The 26,020-nt window shown below is 37.4% G+C and overlaps 1 protein-coding gene across 4 annotated transcripts in view; it reads right to left on the reverse strand.

Annotated features, from left to right (window-relative positions):
* The window catches only part of RNF180 (ring finger protein 180), a 281,830-nt gene that overhangs the window by 46,360 nt on the left and 209,450 nt on the right, over positions 1-26,020 (reverse strand). For all 4 annotated transcript variants that reach the window (XM_070774630.1, XM_070774632.1, XM_070774631.1 and 1 more), the window contains one exon: positions 13,346-13,471. In XM_070774630.1, the coding sequence (XP_070630731.1) occupies positions 13,346-13,471 (126 nt within the window). The remainder of the gene's footprint in view (positions 1-13,345; positions 13,472-26,020) is intronic.

The following is a 26,020-nucleotide window of genomic DNA, read 5'->3' on the forward strand; positions in this document are numbered from 1 at the left end:
GAGATGGGAACACCAGACCACCTTACCTTCCTTCTGAGAAGCCTGTATGCAGGTCAACAAGCCACAGTTAGAACCGGACGTGAAGCAAGGGAAGGGTTCAAAATTGGGAAAGGAGTACGTCAAGGCTGTATATTGTCACCCTGCTTATTTAACTTATATGCAGAGTACATCATGTTATATGCTGTGCTGGATGTATCACACGCTGGAATCAAGACTGCTAGGAGAAATATCAACAACCTCAGATATGCAGATGATATTACTTTCATGGCAGAAAGTGAAGAGAAACTAAAGAGCTTCTTGATGAAGGTGAAAGAGGAGAGTGAAAAAGCAGGCTTAAAGCTCAACATTCAAAAAACTAAGATCATGGCATCCAATCCCATTACTTCATGGCAAATAGATGGGGAAACAATGGAAACAGTGACAGACTTTATTTTCTTGGGCTCCAAAATCACTGTGGACAGTGACTGCAGCCATGAAATTAAAAGACGCTTGCTCCTTGGAAGAAAAGCTATGACAAACCTAGACACAGAGACATTACTTTGCAAACAAAAATCCATATAGTTAAAGCTGTGGTTTTTCCAGAAGAAAACAGTGTTTCAGTTTTTATTCCACTGCCCAACTGAGCTATTTAGCCTTCAACAGAGACCATGAATTCATGACCCAACACCAGAATAACACTAGGTCATGTGAAGAGGAAAGGAAATATTTTATGTAAAAGTGAGCTAGCTCTTAGACCTCTTACCAAGTGTTAGTTGCACTGATGATTCTGTCAATCTTAGTTTCTTCCTCTGAAGTATCTACCATTTCCAGGCATTGCATCTTAGTGTATCAGTATCCAGCTGATGTGGTTTCTAGTCCCACTAGTATCTCTGAAACAGGCAACGAGGAACTAGAAACCAGGATCCATGAGGAACAGCTGAAGGAATGTATATAGTGTCTGTGTGGAATAAAGACCTGTCTAGAACATCAAATGTGTCTTTGCATGTTTGAAGAACAGTCACATGGAGGAAGATTAAAACAGACTTGAACCAATAAAAGGAAATTATGAGAAGCCAGATTTCATTTACACAGAAATTTATGTGAATGAGTTGTTAAAATGAACAAATGTACTTATTCAGGTAGTAAGTGATAAGCATGTGATACGCAGAATCTAGATGTCTATCTCTGAGCATGATTGTTGAGGCTGTTCTTGTATTGGTCGGAGAAGTTACATTATGTATATTTTCTAACTCTTCAGAATCTATGATTTTACATTTTAGTGTGATTGCATGTAACTACGTATTTCTAAAGCAATTTCTTATATTGTAGGGCTGATTTGGCTTCCAAAATAAATTTTAAACTTATTATTAAACTGTACAGCAAAAACAGGGCCTGATTCTGCCATTAGAAAAAAAATAGAAAAAGAAACTAAAATTCTTAGGCCCTTTTGAAAAATTACATTGTGAAAAGGTTAATGAACTTTCTAGTAAGACAGCACCAAGGCTACAGCACATTGTAAAATCTCTCTGATTTTACCTCCAACTTTCTGAGAAAGCAAATTTCTGGGTGATATTCAAACTCCTGCTATTTGATCATATATTGTTTTGTTCTCTATTAGAGACAAGCATTCTTTTACATGTGGATATTCCTTCATTTATATTGAGCATGTTTAAACTTGCAGAATCAATCTAACACCTTCAGATGAGCTAATGACCAAATAGAACAATTCCCTAGGCTTTACAATAAAACAAATGGATTGGTCATAAATATGTCTCAGATACCTTCATTTTAGCTGCATGTTCTTGTTATTACCAGAAAAAATTAGGACATTAGATTTAAATCATGGCGCTTTTTTTTCCATTTCTTTGATTTGAGTATATTTAGAAAAAAATTCAATAACATGGAACTTTATTTTGGCAAAACATGTTAGTAAAACCTCTTAGCTTGTTAATATATACAAAATTGGTTTCTTAGGAAACCAACTAAAACATGGCAAGCCTGAAAATCAAGTCAATTAGATACTGATAAACTGAGGATGCCATGCTTGGAAATAATAGATACTTCAGAGGAAAAAACTAAGAGCGAGGGTTAACATGTTTTGGCACCTGATAAGAGATGTAAAGTGCTAGCTCTCATATATCTAGAATGTTTCCATTTCTTTTCACATAACTCATTTTATGTATAAGCATATAACATCTATTTGTAAGAAATAAATTTAAAACATGTCTGCTTATTCATTAATATCTTTTAAGACACTACTTGACAAGGAGAAAGGGATAAGTGTGAGTGAGCTTTACGGATGAACGAATTTTAAAAAGTTTACATGAACTTCATTGATTAGGAAATCTAAAACTATGTTAAAATGTTTTTGCTCTGGTTTTGTGGAGAGAATATTAATTGTATGGAGCTAAAGGAGTCTACATGAATGTCTATTCTTTTCCATAATATCTTCTTTTCCCACCTTACCTCCTTCTGCCAACCTTTGAAAATTAAGCTGAAAAGAAACTGTTTTGAGAAAACAATTAATGTGGCACAGATGGTATGATGTTGAATACTGTGGTATAATATGGATACTATTATGTATCTGTATATAATATGGATATTATATCCATATTCAATTTTCAACTATCCTAATTTTTGTACAATTTTATTACTTTAAATCAAGATAATTCAATCAGTATCAAATTAAGTGTGCTTTATTCCTATGAAAAATAATCAGAAATGAAGACTAATAAAAATACTGCAAGTAATGTATTACTGAGATTACTGAGAGGGAAACTGATGACCTTAAATAATAATTTTTTAAAAATTAAAAGGATAAAAATTAAGGTACTAGAAAGGCACCTTACTATGGTATAAAAAGGACAGAATAAATAAAAAAGAATAGCAGTAAGGATTTAACAAAGCAGAAATTAATGAAACTAAAATAAAGATACAATAGAGTCAATTTCACAAATTCATTATTTAAAAAGAATAATAAAATTTACAAATATCTGGCAAAATCAGGAAAAAAGCAGGGCATAAGTAAACAATATTGATAATATACAGAGAAGAGAGCTATAGACACAGGAGAGATTAAACAATATAAACAGCTTTCTGTCAACAAATATTAAAACAGAAAAAATTAATCCCTGGAAGAGAGATATCATATAAATTGACTTAAAAATAAACTGAGAACAAAGATATTTTGAAAACGGAAACATGGGGCAATCTTACTCATAAATATAGATGTTAAATAAAAGAACTTCAGACAAAAGCAGAATTTCCCGCTTTATGCCACTTTGCTTGTATGAAAAGTATGAACTAGCATCTCTTTTTACTAACTGAAATAAATCTGAAACGGATTTTGGCTTCAATGTTTGTTTTGCATGGAGCCAACCCAAAGCTGCGTGTACCCCCAGCAGGCAGAGTGGCACCACCAAGCAACTTCTGTTTTGTTTTTGTGGAAAGAATAGTAATTGTATGAAGCCCAAGGTGTCTACATGAATGTCCATTCTTTTCCATAATATCCTCTTTTCCCACCTGACTTCCTTCTACCAACCTCTGAACATTTAGCTGAAAAGAAACTGTTTTGAGAAAACAATTAACATGGCACAGATGGCATGGTATGTTGAGTACTATGATATAATATGGATATCAGCATCAGGAATATTAAAATATTTCTTTTAATATCAGAGATGCTGCTATCACTTTTCTATTCAAAATCAAACAGAAGTCCTTGTTCAGAAAGTATGGCAAGAAAAAAAAGAGAAGGAAAAAGCATACATATTAGTTTGAAACATATAAAACTGTCTTTATTTACAGGTAAGGCAGATATGATGGTCTTCATTCAAAGCCCCTCAAACACTATAAATAATGAAACTGAAGGTAATTTAGTAAGGCTGCTGAATATGGGATCAAAATCCCACAAGGCCATTTCTATACAATGCAGTTAAGGAATAACTTAAAAAACCCAGAATCATTATTTAATATTCAGAAAAGTAGGCTATTTTGTTTGAAGGGAGACATGAATCCTCTGTAACACACAATAAGAGGTAGATTCTAGATAAAGACCTAAGTGAGAAGTAATTTTTAATATTAACTTTATAGTTTTACCTAAGCAAAAACTTTTGTAACCTGGGAATGGGGAAGAACTTCTTAAATAAAACTTTAAAATACAATGAGAACACAAAATTAAGGTGGATTTAATTATGTCAAAGTTGAATTTCTTTCAGTGAAGGACATCATGGATAAACTTAATATACAGATTATAAAATGGGATAAAACATTTATAATATCTAAAGCAGACAGAGAATTAGTATCCTGAATACACAAGAAATTCTGTAAAACTGATAAAAGGCAGAAACCGCCTTAGGAAAATGAGGAGAGCGGTTACAGAAAAGGAATCTGAAAGACTGATAAGTATTTGAAGGATCTTAAACTACTAGAGATCAGATAAAAGCAAATTAAATTAATAATGAGAGTTCCTCACTTCCATTCTTTGTCATTTTCCATAGCTCCAATTCCCCCAAGCCTCATGCATTGTTACAGGTATCTACACTGGCATTTGGGGGAACTGTTGGCATTATTTAGTCAAATATATGACCCAGACATTCTGCTCCTGAGTCTATATGCCAAATAAATCCTCACAAGGCCCACATTACGATATTCATTAGTATTACATGTAGTGGCAGGGAGCTGGAGGCATTCTGTGCTCCAATCAGTGAACAGCTGGATAAAATGCGGTACATGCATACCTTCAGAGAACAGGATTTAGAAGTACACATAGGCACCAAGATTTATCTAAAAGTCTAGTGCTAGACGAAAAAGATAAGAAACAGTGCAATAATATAACGACACCATTCCCATAAATTAAAATATATGCAAACAAAAAATATGATTTAAAAATAAAATGAAAAGATACAGATTAAATAAATTCAACATAATAGAAAGTAGGACATAAGGATAAAAGGAAACAAATGAGTGTGTGGACTGGTGATGACAGTAGCAGTTAATTAAGAAGTAGAACTGGAGTAACTAGCCTCACCCAAGGTTCAGAGGAGGAGAAAAGAGTGTAACAACAGCAAATATATGTGAATAAATCTAACTAAAATGTGTATAAAACATCAGTGAAGGAAATTATCAAATTTTATTATAAGACATGAAAGAGTTAGAAGATCTAGATAAAAGAAAAACCATTTAGTGGATAGGGAAAGTTATTAAGGTGTCAATTCTCCCCACATGGACTCATGCATTGAATAGAACTTCTTCCCTTAATTCAAAATGGTTTTCTTTTTTCTTTTTAATTGAAAAATAATTGCTTTACAATGTTGTGTTGGTTTCTGCCATATATCAGCATGAATCAACCATATATATACATATGTCCTCTCCCTCTAGAACCTCCCTCCCACCTCCCACTCCATCCCACCCCTCTAGGTTGTCACAGAGCACCAGGCTGAGCTCCCTGTGCTATACAGAAACTTCCCATTAGCTATCTGTTTTATACAAGGTAATGTATATATTTAAATGCACTCTCTAAATTCGTCCCACCTTTGTAAAGTTTTCGTGGAACTTTACAAGATGATTCTAAGATTCAAAGAGATAAACAAACAAACAAACAAAAAATGGTCAAGAGACTCATGCAGCAAAACAAGTCTGAAGAAAGATAACAAGACTTCTTATAAGGCTTCAGTAACTGAGATACTATAGTATGGGGGTAGAACTTGACATACAGACCAAAGGAACCAAATAAAGACTTCAGAAAAAGACTCACAGAACAACCCCAGAAAAATAAATGACCCAATCAAAAAATGGGCCAAAGAATTAAATAGACATTTCTCCAAAGAAGACATACAGATGGCTAACAAACACATGAAAAGATGCTCAACATCACTCATTATCAGAGAAATGCAAATCAAAACCACAATGAGGTACCATTTCACACCAGTCAGAATGGCTGCGATCCAAAAGTCTACAAATAATAAGTGCTGGAGAGGGTGTGGAGAAAAGGGAACCCTCTTACACTGTTGGTGGGAATGCAAACTAGTACAGCCACTATGGAGAACAGTGTGGAGATTCCTTAAAAAACTGGAAATAGAACTGCCTTATGATCCAGCAATCCCACTGCTGGGCATACACACTGAGGAAACCAGAAGGGAAAGAGACACGTGTACCCCAATGTTCATCGCAGCACTGTTTATAATAGCCAGGACATGGAAGCAACCTAGATGTCCATCAGCAGATGAATGGATAAGAAAGCTGTGGTACATATACACAATGGAGTATTACTCAGCCATTAAAAAGAATACATTTGAATCAGTTCTAATGAGGTGGATGAAACTGGAGCCTATTACACAGAGTGAAGTAAGCCAGAAGGAAAAACAGAAATACAGTATACTAACGCATATATATGGAATTTAGAAAGATGGTAACAATAACCTGGTGTACGAGACAGCAAAAGAGACACTGATGTATAGAACAGTCTTATGGACTCTGTGGGAGAGGGAGAGGGTGGGAAGATTTGGGAGAGTGACATTGAAACATGTAGAATATCATGTAAGAAACGAGTTGCCAGTCCAGGTTCGATGCGCGATACTGGATGCTTGGGGCTGGTGCACTGGGATGACCCAGAGGGATGGTGTGGGGAGGGAGGAGGGAGGAGGGTTCAGGATGGGGAACACATGTATGCCTGTGGCGGATTCATTTTGATATTTGACAAAACTATTACAATTATGTAAAGTTTAAAAATAAAATAAAATTAAAAATAAAAAAATAAAAAAAAATAAACCATGACAGATTAGCACTGTGGATCAGTGGGGAAATAATGAATTATTAAATCGTGGTTGGAAAAAATAGGAAAAAAATCCCAAAGTAATTGGATCCCTACCCTATAACATAACACCCATTCCCCTCACCACCACAAAATCCAGAAAGTATCAACAACACAAATTACTTCCAAAGACCTTCAAAATATTTGAAAAATACGAAGGAAAATATCTTTATGACACTGAGGATAGAGAATTTCTCAAATCAGATGATACATACCAGAAAGATGCTAAACAACGAAAAACTACAATTCATTAAAGACATGATAAAGTGAAAAGAAAAACAAGTGAGAGAAGACAGCTGCCATTCATATAATTAACAAGAAAAGGAAACAGCAGAATATTTTAAAACTCTCAAAAATCAACAAGAAAAATACAACTGATAGGAAAATGGACAAAATCTGAAAAGGAATTTCACAAATGAAGAAATTCAATAACTGATACATATACAAAGCTATTTTCAATCCCTGTTAGTAATAAGATAGATTGAAATTAAATCCCCAAGGAGATATCATTTTATACCCACTGAAAACACTAAATGTGGTAAACAAAGTTGGTGACAGATCAGCAGTCATTTAGGAAAATGGTTTGGTTTAGGCAATCAAATTAAAAATATGTTTTTCTTATGACCCAGCTGTTTTTTACTGGCACTTTTCTAGAGGAACTCTCATGCTCCAAGAGACATGAAAATATTTATAACAATGGTGTTATAATAACAGAAACTGTATAACTCATTTGCTCATCAACAGAGAATAAATGGTACCATATTCACATAGTCCAAATCTATGCCTCAATCACTGATGCCAAAATTGACTGGTTCTATGAAGATTACATCTTCCAGAAATAACACACACTACACACAAAGATGTCCTTTTCTTCACAGGGGATTGGAATGCAAAAGTAGGAAGTCAAGAAATATGCTGAATAACAGGTAAGTTTGGTCTTGGAGTATGAAATGAAGCAGGGGAAAGGCTAACAGAGTTTTATCAAGAGAATATACTAGTCATAGCAATACACTTTTCCAACAACACAAGAGATGACTCTACACATGGCCATCACCAGATGGTCAACACCAAAATTAGATTGATTATGTTCTTTGTAGCCAAAGATGGAGAAACTCTAAAGTCAGCAAAAACAAGACCTGGCACTGACTGTGGCTCAGATCATGAGCATCTTTACTGTCAAATTCAGACTTAAATTGAAGAACGTAGGGAAAACCACTAGGCCAGTCAGGTAGGACCTAAATCAAGTCCCTTATGATTATACACTGGAAGTGAAGAATAATTCAGTGGATTAAATCTGGTAGACAGAGTGCCTGAAGAACTATGAATGGAGGTTCATAATATTGTACATCAGACAGTGACTTCAACCATCCCAAAGAAAAAGACATGCAAGAAGACAAAGTGGTAGTCTGAGGAGCAAAGATGGGCACAATAAAGGACAGAAATGGTATGGACCTAACAGAAGCAGAAGATATTAAGAAGAGGTGTCAAGAATACACAGAAGAACTGTACAAAAAAGATCTTCTCGACCCAGATAATCACAATGGTGTGATCACTCACCTAGAGCCAAACATCCTGGAATGTGAAGTCAAGTGGGCTGTAGGAAGCATCACTATGAACAAAGCTGGTGGAGGTGATGGAATACCAGTTGAGCTATTTCAAATCCTGAAAGATGATGCTGTGAAAGTGCTGCACTCAATATGCCAGCAAATTTGGAAAACTCAGCAGTGGCCACAGGACTGGAAAAGGTCAGTTTTCATTGCAATCCCAAAGAAAGGCAATGCCAAAGAATGCTCAAACTACTGCACAATTGCACCATCTCACATGCTAGTAAAGTAATGCTTAAAATTCTCCAAGTTAGGTTGAGTAATAAAGTTACTTTGAACCTCCTCCATAAAAAATTATAGAAACTTGAGTTCTGTGGAAGTTCTATGAGGAGAAATAACATGAAGTCACAAAGAAACAAATATTTAATTTATAGCTTTAGCACCCCAGAATATAAAAAGACAAAAGGAAATTAAGGGGTTATCAGAATGATGATTCATTTTTTAAAAAAATCTGCATATAGGGTAGAAGGTAGGATTCAAAGGAATCTTTTAAAGCACATAATCTGTACATTAAATTTTCTCTTCTTTCACATGAAATCCTGTGAATAACACTGTCTTTATTATATTTAATTTTATATCATATTTTGGTCTAAATGTAATACATTTTAGTGAATGAAAGCTGCTCAGTAATATCTGTCTTTTTGTGACCTTATGGACTATACAGTCCATGGAATTCTCCAGGTCAGAATGCTGGAGTGGGTAGGCTTTCCCTTCTCCAGGGGATCTTCCTAACCCAGGGATCAAACCCAGGGCTCCTGCATTGCAGGTGGATTCTTTACCAGCTGAGCCACAAGGGAAGCCCAAGAATACTGGAGTAGGTAGCCTGTCCCTTCTCCAGGGCATCTTCCTGACCCAGGAATTGAACTGGGGTCTCCTGCATTGCAGGCAGATTATTTACCAACTGAGCTATATATTACAAATTCTTTAAGAGATGATATACCAGACCACCTCACCTGTCTCCTGAGAAACCTGTATGCAGGTCAAGAAGCAACAGTTAGAATCAGACATGGAAAATTAGGGAAGGAGCATGTCAAGGCTGTATATTGTCACCCTGCTTATTTAACTTTATGAAGACTACATCATGTGAAATACCAGGCTGGATGAATCATAAACTGGAATCAAGACTGCCAGGAGAAGTATCAATAGCCTCACATATGTATATGATACCACTTTAATGGCAGAAAGTGAAGAGTAACTAGAGAGTCTCTTGATGCGGTTGAAAGGAGAGTGAAAAAGCTGGGTTAAAACTTATTATTCAAAAACAGAAGATCATAGCATCTGGTCCCATCACTTCATGGCAAATAGATGGGGAAAACAATGGAAATAGTGACAGACTTTATTTTCCTGGGCTCCAGAATCACTGTAGCCAGTGACTGCAGCCATGAAATGAAAAGCTGCTAGCTCCTTGGAAGTAAAGCTCTGACAAATCTAGAGCTAGTGTATTAAAAAAGCAGAGACATCACTTTGCCAATAAGGGTCCATACAGTCAAAGCTATGTTTTTTTCAGTAGTCATGTATGGATATGAGAGTTGGACCATAAAGAAGGCTGAGCACTGAAGAACTGATGCTTTGGAACTATGGTGCTAGAAAAGACTCTTGAGAGTCCCTTGGACAGCCAGGAGATCAAACCAGTCAATCCTAAAGGAAATCAACCCTGAATATTCACTGGAAGGATTGATGCTGAAGCTCAAGTACTTCGGCCACCTGATTCAAAGAGCCAACTCAATGGAAAAGACTCTGATGTTGGGAAAGATTGAGGGCAAGAGGAGAAAGGAGAAACAGAGGATGAGATGGTTGGATGGCATCACTGACTCAATGGACGTGAGATTGAGCAAACGCTGGGAGACAGTGAAGAACAGGGAAGCCTGCCGTGCTGCAGTCCATGAGGTCGCAAAAAGTTGGACACAACTTAGTGACTGAACAACAATGGATGGTGGGTTTCTTCAGTTGTTTATGACTTTACAAAATAGCGTTATAATGAGTGTACTATTTTATAGTTCTTATAAATAGGAGTACTATTTATTAATATTCTATAGTAAATAGTACAGAAAATAGTATGTTTTATAGTGCTGATAAAATGTCTTTAAACTAAGTTTCTTTATTCAAACTATTATATACAGTTATATCTGTCTATAAACTACTTTCTTCAAACTATGAGGATTTTGTAATTCAATTTATCTTCTGCCTCAACCATATAGGCTCTGTTTTTACCTCCTTTTGCTTGACATCATTGCTGTATTGATATTATCAGTCTTCTTATATGGAAGGCCCTCTTGTTCCCTGAAGATGAGAGCTCCCCACATCTGAGCTGCTCCAACCAGACCCCTCATCTGTACTAAAACTATACAGTTGTCCATGCTCTGATAGACCATGGTTTTATCAAAGACAAAACTATATTTTATGTTTACATTGTATGATCATTACACATAACAAATTCTCAAAGGTGAAAAAGGTACTAGAGATTGCCTTGCCCTAATTTGATAATTCCTTTTATCTATAGTACAGTTACAATTTAGAATGCACTTTCACATCAGCTCATTTGATCCTTACAACTACATTAATTAGGTTATATAACTATTACCATCTTACAGGTCAGAAACAGAAACAAAAGTAGGTGTTTCTATGACATCCCTGAGGTCATGCATTTAGTTAGATGTGAACCCAGAAACTGATATTCCTTGTCCGTTATTCATGGATGAGACACTCTACATTAAAGTACTGACACTTTCTCCTTGTCCTAAACTTGCAAGACAGCTGTAAAATATTAAAATAAATATTATGAAAGTGAAACACTTTCAAACTCATTCTATGAGGCTACCATCCCCCTGATACCAAAACCAGACAAAGATACCACAAAAAAAGAAAATTACAGGCCAATATCACTGAAGAACATAGATGCAAAAATCCTCAGCAAAATGCCAGCAAACTGATTCCAACAATACATTAAGATGCAAAGCAATCCTGAGAAAGAAAAATAGAATGAAAGAATCAGATTCCCTGAATTTAGCATACACTACAAAGCTACAGTAGTCAAAACAGTAAGGTACTTGCACAAAAATAGAAATATAGATCAATAAAAGGGCATAGAAAGTCCAGAAATAAACCCGTCCACCAAAGGGGGCAAGAATATACAATGGAGAAAAGACATTCTCTTGATTAAGTGGTGCTGGGAAAACTGGATAGCTACATGTAAAAGAATGAAATTAGAACATCTGCTAATATCATATACAAAAATAAACTCAACATGCATTAAAGACCTAAGCATAAGACCAAATACTATAAAAGTCCTAGAGAAAACATAAGCAGAACATTCTTCAACTTAAATCACAGCAGTAGTTTTTTTTTTTTTTTTTTTTGGACCTATCTCCTAGAGCAATGGAAATAAGAGCAAAAATTTAAAAATGGGACTAAATTAAGCACAAAAGTTTTGCACAGCAAAAAGACCATAAACAAAACAAAAAGGCAACCTACAGAATGGGAGAAAATATTTACAAATGACAAATCTGACAAGGGATTAACTTCCAAAATATACAAACAGCTCAGTATTAGAAAAAAAATAGCACAAAATATGCAGAAGACCTAAATAGGTATTTCTACAAAAAACATAAAGATGGCAAATAGGCACATAAAAAAATGTTCAACATGGCTAACTGCTAGAGAAATGCCAATCAAAACTATAGTGAAGCATCATCTCACATCAAAACGTCTACAAATAATAAATGCAGGAGAGGGTGCAGGAAAAAATAGAACCCTCCTACAATGTTGTTGGGAATGTAAATTGGTATAGCCACTATACAGAACAACATGTATGTTCCTTAAAAAAGTAAACATAGAGTTACCATATGATCCTGTAATCCCATTCTTGGGCATATATCCAGAGCAAATTCTAATTAAAAAAGATATACACACACACCCCTATGTTCATAGCATATTTACAATAGCCAAGACATGGAAACAACCTAATGTCCATTGACAGATTAATGAATAAAGATGTGATGTATGTATGCATATATGTATATTATATGTGCACGTGTGTGTGTACATATATGTGTGTGTGTGGATATGTGTGTAATATTACTCAACTATAAAAAACAATGACATAATGCCATCTGTGGCAACATGGATGGACCTAGAGATTATCATAATAAGTGAAGTAAGCCAAAGACAAATATCATATGTCAAATATATCATATTCCACTGATTCGTGGGATCTCAAAAAGGTAACAAATGAACTTATTTATGAAACAGAAACAGACCCACAATATAGAAACCAAGCTTACGGTTCCCCAAAGGGGAAAGGTGGGGGAAGGGATAAATTAAGAGTTTGGGATTAACATATACACACTGCTATACATAAAATAGATAACTAACAAGGGCCTACTGTATAGTACAGGGAACTAGATTCAATATCTTATAATAAACTATCAGGGACAAGAATCTGAAAAATAATACATACATATATATGTGTGTGTGTATTGAATTGCTGTTGCTGTACACCTGAAACTAACATGATGTTCTAAATCAGCTATACTTCAATTAAAAAATAATAAAAATAAAAATGAGATTATAATCTATAAAACAAACTTAAATTATGATGAGTTATTAAAAATACTTATAAAGAATACTAGTGCTTCTGTTAAATCTGTTACTTTTGAAATGAAGTTCATTATCCACATATTAAACATTATTGATGGCAAGGCAAGATAAATTTGATCATGAGTTTCTGTCAGATTTTGCTCTTAAGGTATAGTCTCCAAGGTTTTCATACATACACCTGTAGCTTTCAGTAAGAAGACACTAGCAAATCCTTGCTTAAAATTGACCAGTGCAGAAATATTTTTCTACTAACATATCTAAGGCAGAAAGAAAATGGGTTTAAAAAACAATGCTAGACAATGTTACCAGACTTTTTTTCTTTCCTTCTCTCTTTCATTTTTTACATTAGTTTCCTTACCTCCAAAAAGGTGGAATGCTTTTCTGCAGTTTGGTAGGGGCCACTTTGCAGAGCTGGATTTCTGAAAGCTTTGTTTTCTTTTCAAATACTCTTTAGTAAAGAATGTTTTTGTGGCATTGTTCAGTTCTAGAGCAAAGCAAACGAAAATAGCATTTTAAAACATTAATTTGAGTAAAATGGCAAGAACCCAAAAAATTATTGTTGCAGTATTCTGATAATAAATTCAGATCTCTTTTAAGACAGTGAAGACAAAAGTGGAGTCAACTTTGCTTTTAACCCAAGCAAACAAAATTTCTCTGAATTTGATGCAACTTTGATATGCCTACACATGGAACATACACCTACTGAGCAGCTCCTATGTCAGATAAAACACCAGAAATGAAAGAAACAGTGATGACTGAGATATAGTCCTTGCCCTCAAGAAGACTGCAGTATAAAAGATGGTAATAAACAGGTACACCATAAAAGGGGGAAAATATGTTATGGGTGCAGCAACAGAGTAACTAGAGTGCAATCATGGCTCAGGAGTGATCATGAAAAGGAAAAATCACTAGAAGCTTTTATAGTTTTATTTCATTCCATATGTGATGGACTGACTGTGTAGAATCTAATGCTGCTGATATGAAGAAGTCAAAAAAATGTAGAAATAAATTCTCAACACTTCAGAAACTTGTTCATGAGTTAAAGAGAAAAGGAAAATATTCATTTGAAGTACACAAATACCAATCAAAAAACAAATATGATGATATTCACTTTAAAAAAGAGTCTCTAGAACATGAGCCAAGGAAAGCAAGGCATAATCTGAATTGAACTATTTGATGGACAAGTTCTTCCCAGGGAGGCCAGTGTAGAGCTAGTTACTACTGGCTGAGAAGTACACAAGTCTTTCCGCCAATGGTGCCCTCTTACTTTCATCCCACAATTATTCCTGTACTATCTTCTCAGCTTCCATCCTTTCAAAGGCTTTGAGCTTCTTCTCTAACCAGTTACATCAAATTTTCTCTATTTTTTCTAACTACTCACTTGGATTTATTCTTATCTAAGCAATGGACACAGTTCATGGGGTCGCTAGGAGTCAGACACGACTGAACGACTTCACTTTCACTTTTCACTTTCATGCATTGGAGAAGGAAATGGCAACCCACTCCAGTGTTCTTGCCTGGAGAATCCCAAGGATGGAGAGCCTGGTGGGCTTCCGTCTATGGGGTCGCACAGAGTCGGATACGACTGAAGTGACTTAGCAGCAGCAGCAAGCAATGGACAGGGAAAACATTTTGGAAGTTTACATTTAACAACAAAAGAAATAAGGCCAAATAAGGAAGGTTAAGTAATAAACCTGCAACTCTCTTTAACTCCCTTCCCCAGTCTACACCCAAGGGCCAGTAATTCAAGCACACACGATAGAGAAAAGTATTTTCATAGTCTATGTACTCATTGTGTATGTTGGAGGTTGTTATGGCCAGTGAATGTTTTAACTTTCACACGTTTAATAGTTAAATCATTTCAGATTGGATATTCTCAGTGTTTTCTGCAGCAGTGCACATGTATTTTATCAAAGTCCACTTTGCCCACTGCCTGTGAACAGCCCCTTAGTAAAAGGTGGTCATGGCACTACTACTTGGTTAAAATGGCTCATCAGTGTCATTCATAGTGATGAAGAGAATGGAAGAAGTTATCCAATGACTTACAACACATTTACTTACATAACAATTGTCTTCTTGTAGGGCTTATCCTAAGCAGTGATAACTATAAATCACGGTATTTTCTGAGAAGTTAAAAATCCTATGAAATAAGCAGGATTGTGTTAACAATTAACTGTTGGACTCACAACTTCCTAAATGCCTTTAAAAGTAAGACCAGTGTGGTGGGTAAATTATTTCTTGTGGGAGATAATATGAACCAAGGAGAAGAGTTTGCAACCCCCAAATTCTTCCTCCTTTCCTTTCTTTTCCTCCTCTCCCTCCACCTCCTCCTTCCTCTGGAGAGCTTGTACCCTTGCCCTAAAATGCTGATGCAAAACCCAGAGGATATCACTGCACTGGCCTCTCTTAAAATGAAAACTTACTTGGAAGTGTAACTGCATTCAGTAAACCAGATCAAAAAGACATTCTTGTAAGAGTCATCCAGAAGTGCAGTTTTGAGAGCTGGTCACAAATCAGATTTGTCTTAGAGGGTAGATGACGGAGATAAAAGTAATAATGATAACTGTGATTTTTTCTTCTAGCTTCAAGAACTTAATACATGATGCACTTCTAACATATAACAAACCCAAATGGAAACCAAAGAAGGAAAGGTTTCAAAAATTATTTATAATACCTAACAAAATTATGATCAGAGGAATTACTTTATTAAATGTACAAAATGGGATGGGAGATGTACCTACAATGTTCTGTTGAACATAAATACATGTGTCCATAACATAGTCTTATGAAATGTTGGAAGATTCTACACTTGATCTGAAAGACCTTTGGAGAAGAGTGGATCCAAAAGCCCTTGTCCCTCCATCTGCTGGGCCAAATAAGAACTGGGTTCTAACGCTTCCTAATGGTGGCACCTTTCATAAGCTGTTGAACTTCTCTTTGTACTTGCTTTCTGCCTCATCTCTGGCAAACGCTTATCCTGCAATAGCTATGTGCCTGGCACTTTGCTGGTCTAGCTAGAAATACAGAAATTAATTAAATCTAATTCCTGTCTGCTGGGCACTGTACTAGATCAGTGATTCCAAAATACCCGTCTGGAGCCTGGCTATGCATCAGAGTTGCTGAGGGGATTTGTTAAAAAGACAGTTTCTAGGACCTTGCCCAGATATTACTGAAGCAGAATTGCTGTGGATGTGACCTAGCAGTCTGTACTTTCTATAGGCACCTTGGATAATTTTAATGCACAGTCAACCACTAGATGAAATGACCTTAAATCCTTTTCTATTCTAAAAGCACCTGAATTTATTTAAATAAGTTAAACCTTATCTCTTACAGTTTATCTGCTATAAACTGTACAAACCTTACCCAAGGATGCTGTTCTTTCTACAGAACTACATTGCTTCATTCTAGTGGTATTTGAACTTGGTACTGCAGGATTTTGCAACAGATAACTATTCAATACTAACTTTCTCTGAATTATTTAGAAGAAGCACTAAGAAAAATCTGAAGGCAGACCAAGATGCAGGGCTCAGAGTAAAAGGTGATAAAAACTACCTTTCTCTCCTCCTTTGTCAACTCTACCTATTAGGGAGCAGAGGCTTCTTATACTATATATTATAATGTATTGAATGAATCAATATTTCATATCATTCAATATGATGGAGAAGGACAAATCCCTGAATATCCTAGAAAGTCTAAAGTCTATTCAGATGGTACATTTAAATGTGGTGGCAGTACCAGTGGAAAACAGCAGCATCTTTGTGTGACACTACCATAGAAATAATAAGTAAGTGTTAAAAGTTATAGTCTTCTTGACTTGGCTGAGTGCAAGAGTCAATTACCAAATACATAAGAACATAATTCACTTATTATAGGGTGTATTACCGTGAGTTTCACTGTATTGTACCATAAATAATAAAATAAGGACAACCACAAACAAAGCACAATTTTGAACTACAAGCAGTACCGACAGGGTGGTATAACTTTGATGTCTGCTTTATGCTTAAACTGGGGAAGGAAATGGCAATGCACTCCAGTATTCTTGCCTGGAGAATTCCATGGACAGAGGAACCTGGTGGGCTACAGCCCATGGGGTCACAAAAAGTTGCACACGACTGAACAACTTTCACTTCATTTCACTTATGCTTAAATATGGGCAATTTTATATTTCAAAGCTGGTTATAATTAAGTTATATTATAATTTATAATTATTAAGCAAATATTTGTTAGTAATATTTTAAGCATTCTGCTAAGTATAAGAGTTAAAACTGTGAAACATTCTTTTCTGCTCCACAAAAGACACTGTCAAGTGAATGAACAGTTGACTCACACAGGCTGGGAGAAAATATTTGCAAAAGGCATATCCGATAAAGGACTGTTATCCAAAAATACCCAAACAAGTCTTAAAACTAAATAGCAAGAAAATAACTCAATTTAAAAAAAATGGGCCAAAGACCTTAACAGTCATCTCACCAAAGAAGATATGCAGACAGCAAATAAACATGTGAAAAGATGCTATACATCATATGTCATTAGGGAAATGCAAATTAAAATATTAATGAGATACCACTGCCCACCTATTAGAATGGCCAAAATCCAGAGCACAGATAACACAATTTCTGGCAAGGATGTGGACAACAGGCACTCTCAGTCACTGCTGGCAGGTATACAGAACGGTACAGCCACTCTGGAAGATGGTTTGGTGGCTTCTCAAAAAACTAAAAATACTCTTACTACATACAATTTAGCAGTCATGCTCCTTGGTATTTAGCCAAAGACGCTGAAAACTTAGGTCCACATAAAGACTTGCAAATAGATGTTTTTAACAGCTTTATTCATAATTTCCAAGTTGGAAGCAACAACCATGTCCTTCAGCAGGTGAACAGATAAACTGGTACCTTTAGACAATGGAATATTATTTAGTGCTAAAGTGGTCCCATGGGCTGTAGCCCACCAGACTCCTCTGTCTGTGGAATTTTCTAGGTAACAATACTGGAGTTGGTAGCCATATCCTTCTCCGAGGGATCTTCCCAACCAGGGAACAAACCTGGGTCTCTTGCATTGCAGGCAGGTTCTTTACCATCGGAGCCACCAGGGAAGTCCCCCAAAAGAAATAAGCTATCAAGCCCCAGGAGGACATGGGGGAATATTAAATGCATATTAGTAAGTTAAAGAAGCCAATCTGAAAAGGCTACATACTGTATGATTCCAACTACATGACGTTCTGGAAAAGGCAAAACTATGGAGACAGTGAAAAGATCTGGGGTTGGGGGTGAAGGATGAATAGGGATGAATGAATGAGGAGCAGAGGATTCTTGGGGCAGTGAAAATATTCTCTTTGATACTCTAATGATGGATATGTGTCACTATACATTTGTCCAAATTCATGGAATGTACAACATCAAGAGTGAACCCTAATGTAAACTATGGACTTTAGATGATAATCATGTATCAATACAGGCTGACAGAATTTAACACATGTTCCACTGTAGAACATGGGTAGAGAGTAGAGAGTATGGGTAATGGGGGATGTGTGTGAGGGGGCAGGAGGTGTATAAGAAATCCCTCTGTCTTCTACTTAATTTTGCTGTGAATATGAAACTGCTCTTAAAAATAAAGTCTATTAAAAAATATTTAGAAAACATTTTCTTCAAACAGTGCACAAAACTAACAGTGCCGAGAACAATGCTGCATCATAATATCAGAAGTTTTTAATGTGAAAATCTCATTTTAAATAAAAACTTTAAATAATTTTTCAATAAAATTTTCGATTTACAAAAGCAAATTGTGAAATAGACATAGTACATGCAGGGATGTGACAGTTGTCTTTGAAGAAAGCTGAGTGCCGAAGAATTGATGCTTTTGAAGTGTGGCGTTGGAGAAGACTCTTGAGAGTCCCTTGGACTGCAAGGAGATCCAACCAGTCCATCCTAAAGGAGATCAGTCCTGGGTGTTCACTGGAAGGACTAATGTTGAAGCTGAAAATCCAGTACTTTGGCCACCTCATGTGAAGAGTTGACTCATTGGAAAAGACCCTGATTCTGGGAGGGATTGGGGGCAGGAGGAGAAGGGGACGACAGAGGACGAGATGGCTGGATGGCATCACTGACTCAATGGACATGACTTTGGGTGAACTCTGGGAGTTGGTGATGGACAGGGAGGCCTGGTGTGCTGCGATTCATGGGGTCGCAAAGAGTCGGACACGACTGAGCAACTGAACTGAGTAAATAGGTAACCCTAAGTTGTGAGGTAATGGCTCAGTGATAAAGAGTTTGCCTGCCAATGCAGAAGATGTGGGTTTGATCCCTGGGTCTGGAAGATCCCCTGGAGAAGGAAATGGCAACCCACTCTAGTATTCTTGCTTGGAAAGTTCCATGGTCTGAGGGGTCTGGCAGGTTAATTCAGGCCTTTGGGTCCTGTTAAGGAGGGACTATAATGAGATTATTATTATAAACGCAAAAAAGCTATGACAAACCTAAATAGCATATTAAAAAGCAAAGAAATCATTTTGCTGATAAATATCCATATAGTTGAAGCTATGGTTTTCCAGTAGTCAAGTACGGATATGAGAGGTGGACCATAAAGAAGGCTGAGTGCAGAACTAATAGTTTTGAACTATGGTGTTGGAGAAAATTCTTGAGAGTCCCTTGGACTGTAAGGAAATCAAACCAGTGAATCATAAAGGAAATCAATCCTGAATATTCACTGGAAGGATTGATGCTGAAGCTGAAGCTCCAAAACTTTGGCCACCTGATGCGAAGAGCCAGCTCACTGGAAAAGACCCTGGAAAAGATGCTGAGAAAGATTGAGGGCAAGAGGAGAAGGGGACAACAGAAGACGAAATGGTTGGATGGCATCACTGACAACGGACGTGAGCTTGAGCACACTCAGGGAGACAGTGAAGGACAGGGAAGCCCGGTGTGCTGCATTCCATGGGGTCGCAAAGAGTCAGACATGACTTAGTGACTGAACAACAATGACAAATTATAAATACAGGGCACAGTTATTTAGAGGCACCCAGTGGTATTATGTTTTAAAAGGATAGGTATTAAAAGGATAGGATATATGTGTCCAGCTATCTCATTTAGATGACTAAAGTCCTTGTTTCCCTACTTAAAATTACATCTCATTATTATGAAAGCTTGATATTTGACTTCACTTTACTCTGTATCAGTGAAAATCTATAAACTATCTTAAAATTGTCTTCAGAGTTTCAATGGCAATGCTTGATTTACACTTCTGCAAGAGGGGCAAAAAGTCTCACTTGCAAGGGACCCCAGCTCTCCTAGTGAAACGCATTTTGTACCCATGTGAGCACCCAGAAATGTTTGTCTATAAGGGGAACAATGCCAGTGAGAGAAAACTTGAGTTTGCTACTACAGCTTGCATTTAACAGGATCTGACTACTTGGACTCAAGAAATACCAATAAGTCTCAGATTCAACTTTTCAGACCTGGCAGGTTCTCACCCTAGGGCGGTTGCATGGTCTCCTAGTAACTGAATGTCCTATGTGATTCGCAGTCAGAGGAACTCTTGAGTGTTGAGAAAGAGAAGCCAACCAGGAATATGTCATTCGGTACTGATGAATACTTATCTATGTAGCCTCTGAATATAAAATTTAACCTGATTTAATATCCTTTCCTATTGAACTGTTTAGAGTTAAAATCTAGCTTAAGAAGCCCCATTCTCCAACTAAATATGTAGCCTTTTCTAAAACGAGCTTGAACGTCTGGAAGTTCATGGTTCGCGTATTGCTGAAGCCTGGCTTGGAGAATTTGGGGCATTACTAACATGTGAGATGAGTGCAATTGTGCAGTAGGTTCTTTGGGATTGCCTTTCTTTGAGATTGGAATGAAAACTGACCTTTTCCAGTCCTGTGGCCACTGATGAGTTTTTCAAATTTGCTGGCATATTGAGTGCAACACTTTCACAGCATCATCTTTTAGGATTTGAAATAGTTCAACTGGGATCCTATCCCCTCCACTAGCTTTGTTCGTAGTGATGCTTCCTAAAGCCCACTTTAACTTCATATTCCAGGATGTCTGGCTCTAGGTGAGTGATCACACCATCATAATTATGTGGGTCATGAAGGTCTTTTTTGTACAGTTCTTCTGTGTATTCTTGACACCTCTTCTTAATATCTTCTGCTTCTGTTAGGTCCATACCATTTCTGTCCTTTACTGAGCCCATTTTTGCATGCAATGTTCCCTTGGTATATCTAATTTCCGAGAGATGGAGCTAGAGCGCCTGAGACCTCCTTGCAGCGGCGGGACTTCCTCTGACTTAGTGGCAGACATCTTGTTTCGTTTTAACAACACTGAGCTTCTACATGTGCGAGGATCGGTGGTAAGACACTATAGTGATTGGAAGCGACTTGCTGATCAAACCTGGGGCCCGGCAGTGAAAGCACTGAGTCCTAATCACTGAACCGCCAGGGAATTCCCCAAACCTGTAAAAGAAGTGTTACTCCAGGCTGAAGGAAAATGATCCGAGATGGAAAGCTGGATTTGTACAAAGGAATGAAGGTTCCGGAGCAGTGAGTGGTGGCTGTGCAGCACTGCAGTGGCGAGGGGCGGCTGCCTGGAGCTGGAGCTGCTGAGAGGAGATATCCCACGTCCAGGGTCGGAGAAACCTCAGTAAGACGGTGGGTGCTGAGAGAGGGCATCAGAGGGCAGCAGACTGAAACCACAATCACAGAAAACTAACCAATCTAATCACATGGACCACAGCCTTGTCTAACTCAAAGAAACTATGAGCCATGTCATGTAGGGTCATGGTGGAGAGTTCTGACAGAATGTGGTCCACTGGAGAAGGGAATGGCAAACCACTTCAGTATTCTAACACCCCAAAAAGATGTCCTTTTCATTAGAGGGGACTGGAATGCAAAAGTAGGAAGTCAAGAAACACCTGGAATAACAGGCAAATTTGGCCTTGGAGTACAGAATGAAGCAGGGCAAAGGCTAATAGAGTTTTGCCAAGAGAACGCACTGGTCATAGCAAACACCCACTTCCAACAACACAAGAGAAGACTCTATACATGGACATCACCAGATGGTCAACACCAAAATCAGATTGATTATATTCTTTGCAGCCAAAGATGGAGAAGCTCTATACAGTCAGCAAAAACAAGACCAGTAACTGACTGTGGCTCAGATCATGAACTCCTTATTGCCAAATTCAGACTGAAATTGAAGAAAGTGGAGAAAACCACTAGACCATTCAGGTATGACCTAAATCAAATCCCTTAAAATTATACAGTGGAAGTGAGAAATAGATTTAAGGGACTAGATCTGAGAGACAGAGTACCTGATGAACTGTGGATGGAGGTTCATGACATTGTACAGGAGACAGGGATCAAGACCACCCCCAAGAAAAAGAAATGCAAAAAAGCAAAATGGCTCTCTGAGGCAGCCTTACAAATAGCTGTGAAAAGAAGAGAAGCAAAAAGCAAAGGAAATATATACCCATCTGAATGCAGAGTTCCAAAGAATAGCAAGGAGAGATAAGAAAGCCTTTCTCAGTGATCAGGGCTATAGTCCATGGGGTCGTAAAGAGTTTGACACAACTGAGCGACTAAGCACACAAGCATAGACACGGTATGATAAAGACAAAGTGCTAAGTACTTTTTAGTGTTGAGATGTATACTATTATTATTTTGCATTTAAAGATACTAGTGGATCCTCAAAAGGTTATCATAGCATACATCCTCAGCTTCAAAGAATTCATGATTGTCTGTCTTCTGTATGAAAAGAAACAGGACTTCATCCTCCCTGCCCCAACATCATATTTAATGCTATATATCTTGATTTACTTATTTATTTTTAAAAACTGTCAAATTAACACATTCCCATGGTTTAAGAAATCCAATGATGTAAAAGAGCATTAAAAAAAAAACACCAAAAACAAAACAACAGTGAAGATCTGTTCCACTCCTTCTATCTCCAGCTCCACTCACAACTCTGAGGGACTGTTTTAAATATTCCCGTTTGCTGTTTTTTTTTTTCTTTCCTGGTGTTAACATCCATAAGTGCAAGGCAGTGTTTTTCAAGATTTGGTTTACAAGGCACTAACTGCGGAAAATTCTGAAAGAGATGGGAATACCAGACCTGCCTCTTGAGAAACCTGTATGCAGGTCAGGAAGGAACAGTTAGAATTGGACATGGAACAACAGACTGGTTCCAAATAGGAAAAGGAGTACATCAAAGCTGTATATTGTCACCCTGCTATTTAACTTCTATTCAGAGTACATCATGAGAAACGCTGGGCTGGAAGAAGCACAAGCTGGAATCAGGATTGGCGGGAGAAATATCAGTAACCTCAGATATGCAGATGATACCACCCTTAAGGCAGAAAGTGAAGAGGAACTAAAAAGCCTCTTGATGAAAATGAAAGAGGAGAGTGAAAAAGTTGGCTTAAAGCTCAACATTCAGAAAACTAAGATCATGGCATCTGGTCCCATCACTTCATGGGAAATAGATGGGGAAACAGTGGAAACAGTGTCAGACTTTCTTTTTTTGGGCTCCAAAATCACTGCAGATGGTGACTGCACCCATGAAATTCAAAGATGCTTACTCCTTGGAAGGAAAGTTATGACCAACCTAGACAGCATATTGAAAAGCAGAGATATTACTTTGCCAAAAAATGTCCATCTAGTCAAGGCTATGGTTTTTCCAGTGGTCATGTATGGCCATGAGAGTTGGACTGTGAAGAAAGCTGAGCGCTGAAGAATTGATGCTTTTGAACTGTGGTGTTGGAGAAGGCTCTTTAGAGTCCCTTGGACTGCAAGGAGATCCAACCAGTCCATACTAAAGGAGACCAGTCCTGGGTGTTCATTGGAAGAACTGATGCTGAAGCTGAAACTCCAATACTTTGGCCACCTCATGCAAAGACTTGACTCATTAGAAAAGAAAAGACCCTGATGCTGGGAGGGATTGCGGGCAGGGGGAGAAGGGGACGACAGAGGATGAGATGGCTGGATGGCATCACCGACTCCATGGACATTGCCGGGAGCAGGAGCTCCGCCCATGGCAAAGGTCATGAGGAAGGAGGCTTGGCATACGCAAAGGCGGGATGGAGCCTCAGGAGTCCCCCTGGAAATTCTCGAGCATTTACGCCCAAAACCAGAGTCTGCCTACTTTCTGCTTTGTGCTCTCACCTACACCTCTGACTTTACAGGGGGCTGTCCCCCACTACCTCTCTCTGAAAAAAAGAGTTAACTTACAGCTCCAGTTAATAAAGTTCCTGGGTGTGATAGTGTTTCAACCTACAAACTCCTTTGGAAGTCCTCTAGCCTGCCTGAATAGGTTTTTCCGGCCACATGTGATTGTTCAGAGCCTCCCAACTGCGAGAGACATAAGATGTTCTAAACTGTCTAAATACAGATTCCTTTGAGCAGTTAAAAGATTGATTAGAAATTGTATTGGTGAAGGGTTTTTCACTTGTTGGGCCAATGTTTGCTGCTAAGTCTCCATATCCCTTACCTACTGTGTCCCTGGCAGTGTACTGATTAATATAATTGGTGGAAGTAGTAGCTTTAATGTTTGTAACCTTGGACCCTTGAGTTAATTCTTTTTCTTGTTATAGCCCACCACACCTTTGCCCTATAGGAATGCAACTTTATCTAATGCTTTTGGAGGGTGGCGCCTGACTAATCACCTTTAAAGAAAAATAAGTTTTCTGAAGAAAGGGTCTTAAATGTTAACAGGCCTCTGGGCCAGAAGATGATGCAAATCACCTAAACTTTTGCATATGATAAGTTTGCAGGAAGAAAGCCTGGCTCGCTGCATGACTCTACCCCTTTCCTCATTATCCTCTATGCATAACTTAAGGTATAAAAACTACTTTGGAAAATAAAGTGCGGGCCTTGTTCACCGAAACTTGGTCTCCCCATGTTGTTCTTTCTCTCACCTTCTGGCTGAATTATTCAGCCTCTTTTCTCCACTGAATTTCCTCACTGAGCTATCCTTATTTAACCACTCTTTATATCCTTAATTAACGTTTAATTAAGCAATTGTTTCCTGATCCTCGCCGACGCCGTCCCCGCTTCTAATTCCCTGGATCCACCAGGGCTGGACCCTGGCAGGACATGAGTCTGAGTGAACTCCAGGAGTTGGTGATGGACAGGGAGGCCTGGCATGCTGTGATTCATGGGGTCGCAAAGAGTCAGACACAACTGAGCGGCTGGACTGAACTGAACCGTGAGCCATATGTTAAAGGATTTAGGGTGAAAGTGAATAAAAACTTTCATAGTTATTATTTTAATGTATATAATAAACAAGAACATCAAATATACACATTCACAAATACATTGTTAAAGATAAGGCTGAAATAAGTATATTTTAAAACTATGTTGATATGAAGAAAACCCTTAAGTAAAAAAATAATTCAGGTGGTATGTGGATATAGTGAAAATTGAAAAGGTGGTAGGAAAATGACAGAAACCTGAGAAACAATGCTCTAATCATTATGCTTAATTTTCTATTTCTTTTTTATAATAAAATATTTATTTCCATATATTAAAGCTCAAGAGTGACTACACTAAAAGGCATTATGAAATAGATATGCCTACTAGTAAAGAATGAATTTGTACACATATACAATGGAATATTATTACTCAGCCATAATAAAGAATGAAATAATGCCATTTGTAGCAACATGGATGCAACTAGAGATTATCATACTAAGTGAAGTCAGAAAGAGAAAGACAGATACCATATAATACCACCTACATGTGCAATCTAAACTATGGTACAAATAAACCTATCTGCAAACAGAAACAGACTCACAAACACCAAGAACAGACTTGAAGTTGCCAAAGAGGAGAGCAAATGGGAGGGGAGGACTGGGAGTTTAGGATTAGCAGATATAAACTATTATATTTTATAGGATGGATAAACAACAAGGTCGTACTGTACAGCACAGGGAACTATATTCCATATCCTGTGGTAAACCATAATGGAAAAGAATATAAAAATAAAGACCGTCTATATGTATATAATGAGTCACTTTGCTGTACAGCAGAGATCGGCACAACGCT

This window comes from Bos indicus, chromosome 20 (genome assembly GCF_029378745.1).
Source record: "Bos indicus isolate NIAB-ARS_2022 breed Sahiwal x Tharparkar chromosome 20, NIAB-ARS_B.indTharparkar_mat_pri_1.0, whole genome shotgun sequence".
NCBI lineage: Eukaryota > Metazoa > Chordata > Mammalia > Artiodactyla > Bovidae > Bos > Bos indicus.